This window comes from Chenopodium quinoa, unplaced genomic scaffold (assembly GCF_001683475.1).
Source record: "Chenopodium quinoa cultivar QQ74 unplaced genomic scaffold, ASM168347v1, whole genome shotgun sequence".
NCBI classification, from domain to species: domain Eukaryota; kingdom Viridiplantae; phylum Streptophyta; class Magnoliopsida; order Caryophyllales; family Amaranthaceae; genus Chenopodium; species Chenopodium quinoa.
Window position 1 is genome coordinate 25,318 of NW_018744157.1, and position 5,760 is coordinate 31,077.

Genomic DNA, 5,760 nt, shown 5'->3' on the forward strand with positions numbered 1-5,760 from the left:
ATATAATCTGGCTGGATTAGAATAGCAGAATTCAACCCATCGCAAAATGCATGGACAATGGCGACGAACTTCATGTAACATGACCGAACGATCAACTAGATTGAAGGCGTTTTGAAAATCCACCAACAACATAGAAAGACCAACATCAGAACCACGGTCCTCAATCAACCGATTCACTACATGAAGAATTGCCTCACCCACCTGAAGAGACCCCGACACCAAATTGAAGACCATCAAAGTAACTCCCTAAGGACTGACCAACCATAACAGCACCCACCTTCGAAACTAGACACCGCCAAACTGTACCCACAAACAATAGGACGAATACCACCACCGGGCTTGACAAGTGGTGTAAGAGGAGCACTAGCAATATACTCTCCTAATTCCATAGGACATCTTTTAGCTAAGAAGATTAACCACCCAATAATATAGTCAACCAACTCATCCGAGACTGCCACAGCTGCACCACTCAAGCAATCCATAAGATGTTGAGCACGCAAACCATCCCTACCACATGATGTTCCACGAGGGAAACTCTTAATCCGATCCAAAACAACAACAGAAGTCGTAACGAGATGAAGTTGATCAATGGGTATATCAGGCAATGATGGAGCTGGAGATGAAGGATGCTTTGACTGTAAATCCGCAAGAGTGGCGTCATTATATGGAGCAACGCCTGAAGAAGAAAGAACCCGAACAACAGCGGTGTAATGGCCATCGTAAATCTTCCTACGACACTGCTTAATAATACGCTCTATCCAAATCAAGGTCCTCATCATCAACCACCGACAATGTAAGAGAATCCTCTGCCAAAATTTCCTTCACAAGCTGCAAATTACCACCCGCTACACTCCAAGAACAAATAGCACGGGAAATACTCTCTTCATGATGCCGACGTCTAATCGAAGACCGAGACTCACGACTGCTCCGCGCGGGCGAAAGGTTTTTAGGATGCAAAGAGGTAACACCAACAAAGAGACCCAATAAGAAATGTCATCAGGCTTAGAGATCACCTTATCAAGAGCACCTTTTAAAACCCGAGAAAACCCCAAACGACACTTGGAAGGGATAGACTTAACAAAGCGAAACCCCTTAGAGAATAAACAGTCAAGGAGAGCCACATCAAAACCACCGCTATGATCTTGTGTCAAACCATCCACATGTCCAACTCGAGCAGGAGAAGAAGGAGATTGCGGCTTGGTGAAATTATGTAACACAAAACGAATAGTACCATCTCCTTCATCAGGGGTGACACGTCCTCACCCCTACCATGACAACAGTTCTATATTATTATTATTATTATTATTATTATTATTATTATTATTATTATACGAAGTTAGATCCTATTATCGTGGATTATTTTATGTCTAATTAATATAGAAGATTATGTGTAATGGAGTTTCCAAACAAGTACATCAAATATCAATCCATCAAATTGCTAAGCTCTAAATTTTAGACTATAGATTTTTTTAACTTATAAAAGAATAAAATGTTGGACGCGTCGTCTCAAGAATAAAGCCCCAACCTATACAATCCGCTACCTATGCAATTTGCATATTAAGGAGTAAAAGCTTATAAAGTAATACAACCAAAATACCTGACTTTTGTACATTATCCAAATATATGTGAGGAAATGTTTTGTAAAACGTTTATTCAAAAACCTAATGCTCAAAATACATTTTATACGCCGACCAATGAAGATAGTCATTAGAAAGTGAAAGATAGCTCAAGTGGTCAAAGCTTTCCTCCCAATTCTAGGAGATCCTGGGATTAATTCTCACCCCTGCCGCTCTTTAAACACGGAAAAAAAAATGAAGATAGTCATTACAAAAATAAATCAGCAAAAACACTATTTTTAACTTCAGGCAATCAAGAACCCTTCAATAATACATTGTCATTAAGAGTTCATCTTTAAAATCCTTTTACGACAACGGTTTCAAATCAAGGTCAACATTCATATCTATTTGTTAGTTAATGCATGCATAGTATTCCAAACATAAATGAGTTGTATTTCACTAGCTATTGTATTGCCAAGTGATCAAACGAACGGCTATTTACTAAATATGGAAATTCAATGAATAAATAGAGTTGTTACAAAATTACATAGACTATAATAGAAATTTTAGATGTAAGTAAAATATAACATCATTAAAACCAAATTAAAAAGTCGAGTAAAACGCATAAATATTTTAGTAACCGAAATATTTTAAATTGGAATGTAAAAATAATACTCCCTCCTTCCTTTTATTTAGTATTCCATTTCTCTTTATTATATTGAGTAATAAATGTTAGAAATGAGACTCTAACAAAAGGACGGAGGAGTATTATAACAAATTACAGTAATTAATATTCTTTTTGATCAAAATATGTAATACTCTTCAAACCATACATATTTCTTTGGCATTGAAATTGTTTACACAATCAAATCCCAACCAACAAAAAAATGAGGTTACTCCTATTTTCAATTGCCTTACTCTATACCATAACATTCTTACTCAAATCTTATTCATGCCAAAACCAAGATGATGACAACAAAACCTTCCTAAATGGCCACAACGCTGCTCGCCCGAAGTCGGGGTAGATCCATATACATGGGACAAAAGGCTTGAAGCCTATGCCCAAGACTATGCTAACAAGGCGAAATCTGATTGTAACACGGACAAAGGTTCAAAGGGTCCTTATGGGTTAAACCTTGCGTCGGGCTACGAAGCCTTGAGTAGTTGGCAAGCAATGGATGGGCTAATCAAAAGTCCGATTATAACTACACATCAAATTCTTGTGCCAAAGGTAAAGATTGCACTGCTTATACACAAGTTGTTTGGCGTAAATCGATTCGCCTCGGATGTGGCGGTGTTGCTTGTGGCGCTGGATGGCCTTTATATGTATGTGTGTATGATCCTGCAGGAAACATTCCTGGCCAAAACCTTATTAATTAACCAATACATAGTTCTTCATCAAATCAAATACTGTTGAGTTATTTCTTATTAGTAACAAAGATTATATTACGAGGAAAGTACGCGAAGGGACCTTCTACCGGGGCCCGGTCCCCAGTAAATTATTGTAATTAATTAGTTAATGAACTTATTAAATAAACTTATTTTACTTATAAAATATTAAAATATAGTGATTAGTTTTGAGCGGGCAAAAGGTAGAAGATTTAAATCTCGGCCCCTTTAATATTTTTGGCCAAGATCAGCCATGTACTAAATAAAACTAACTTAAGAAGAGCTCATTATTTTTTCTTTCATTAATAACAAAGTTGATGAGGAATGTAATACTATAATTGTCTTTTTTATAATTTTCATTGCAAATATTTGGGTTCAAAATAAATTTGTTTCAATTCATGTTGCACTTATCCTTATTAGTCCAACTCATCACAGTTAGCTTAGTTCAGATTAAATCTAGTATAACATTTAATTTTTGTGTTTGTGTTTATTTATTTTAATTTAAATATACTTTAATCCGTGGCTAAAAAGACATGAATATTACACGTTAATAATTTAATACAAATATACAATTGTTATTTGTCAAATTTCATTTGACATATATCATGATGAATTGTCTAACGAGTCAAATCTAAAAACTTCTCAACATAGCCAATGTTCAAAATTACCAATATATAAATAAAAACTGATGGTCAAAGGTACATATTAAAAACCTTTGTAAAGTTAAAATCAGAATATTAAATTAAAACAAATGTTTTTTTTTTTTTTTTTTTTTTTCAATTATCAATATGTAAACATTAAATTATGTGTAATGCTAAATGTAGCCATTAGGGCTACAAATAAGCATTAAATACTTTAGGAATGGAATAAAAATCACACATAAATTAGTGTAATTAATGAATATATTACACTAATATTTCTCTCTTTAGTTTCTTATACATAGCCCTTAAAGCTATATATAACTTTTTTTTTAATTATTTTGATATTTAAAAAAAATACTACAGGATGACAAAATTACACGTAAATCAGTATAATTAATATACCAATTATTTGATTAATAATTTTCTCTTTTAACAGGGTACCCTATTAAATTTTCAGTTTCGAACACTAAACCTCAGGGATATAAGATCAAATATTTTTAGTATCGCAGCCAATAGTAATTTAGGATTTTCATATACACTTAAAAAAATACGAAGTATATCTTTGACTAAGCATAGCCTGGAAAAATGATTAAAGATCGAGGAATAACCTCAACAATTCCAAGACAATAGTGAATTATATTCTTTAAATCCTCTTTTTTTATTTTAAACGAATGGCATGTCTCAAAATAGCAACCTAATACAATGCTCGGGTTATACAATACTTAAGTGATTGAAAAATGTACAACTTTGCCAATAATAAAGATCAAAATTAATAAGTAACAGTTTGACTTTTACCACCACAAAAAATACGAAATTGTTTTTTACTACCAAAACTTCTAAAAGTTTTATTATACTACCAAGTAAAAAATTTAAAAATTGTTCTTTTACTACATGTTAAAAATAACTATTAAATCTAACGGAATTTAAAAAAGTCTTGAATTTTCATTCTTTGGGACCAATTTATTAGTTATAAAATACTACGGAGTACAATATATATATGAATACCAATGACAGATCACTATTAGTATTTAAATTATTGATTGAGATAATTTTTTTTTATCATAAGTAATTTATTTCCTTATATAGAAGATCATATGAGATAACATACCAAAAATATTACATCAAATTTTAGCCTATTAAATGATTTTATCCTATAAATAATGTAAGTAACACATACATTATTCATATGCTCCTCTAGCAATTACATTGCATTTTGGTTCCAATCAAATTCATCCCCCAAAAAATGAAGTCACTCCTATTTTCAATTGCCTTTCTTTTCACCATAATTCTTATTCAAACATTGTTCATCCCAAATCCAACCAGGAGACAATAAAACCTTCCTAGATGGCCATAACGCTGCTCGTCGCGAAGTCGGGGTTGATCCATATACATGGGACAAAAAGCTTGAAGCCTATGCACAAGACTTTGCTAACAAGAGAAAATCAAGCTGTTCAACAGACTTGAGTTCAAAGATTCCATATGGTATAAACCTAGGTTTAGGTTATGGTTCCTTGAGTAGTTTTCAAACGATTGATAGATGGGTTAGTCAAAAGTCCGATTATAACTACACATCAAATTCTTGTGCCAAAGGTAAAGATTGTTCGGCTTATACACAAGTTGTTTGGCGTAAATCGGTTCGTCTTGGTTGTGGTAGTGTTGCTTGTGGCATTGGATGGCCTTTATTTGTATGTGTTTATGATCCTAAGGGAAACATCCCTGGTGAAAAACCTTATTAATAATAAGTCATTATGTTGTTCTTTATCATATTAGTATGTACTCATGTACTATCTTGCTTTGTTAAATTAAATAAGGATAATTTTCAAATGGTTACAATAAAATTGTGGTCATTATATTACTTCCTCCGTTCTATTAATATTGTAACAAAGAGGAAGTTACGCATCCCTGTGCACATTTTATATGCTAAATATCTATAATTATGTAAGAGTAAAAATTATAAAAAGCTGATATGTGAAAGTATTTTATGAGACGAATCCAACAAGATCCCACATGACTATATTTTGCTAAACGTATAAATCATATTATATGGTCAAACAAGTGATGAATTGTGCAAAGAGTCCATTGTTGCAATATTAACAGAACGGAGGAAGTATTATATTAGATTAAATCTCAACCTTTCATCTACTTTAACTATATTTGGTTTCAAAAATGTTTTG

General features: G+C 32.8%; 1 protein-coding gene across 1 annotated transcript; it reads left to right on the plus strand.

The window, feature by feature from the left end:
* Nucleotides 1–3,633: 3,633 nt before the first annotated feature.
* LOC110693802 (pathogenesis-related protein 1A1-like) lies at nucleotides 3,634–5,322 on the plus strand. The gene is made up of 2 exons (XM_021870951.1): nucleotides 3,634–3,643; nucleotides 4,910–5,322. Exons 1-2 carry the CDS (start codon nucleotides 3,634–3,636, stop codon nucleotides 5,320–5,322), a joined length of 423 nt encoding a protein of 140 aa, XP_021726643.1.
* The last annotated feature ends 438 nt before the right edge of the window (nucleotides 5,323–5,760 follow it).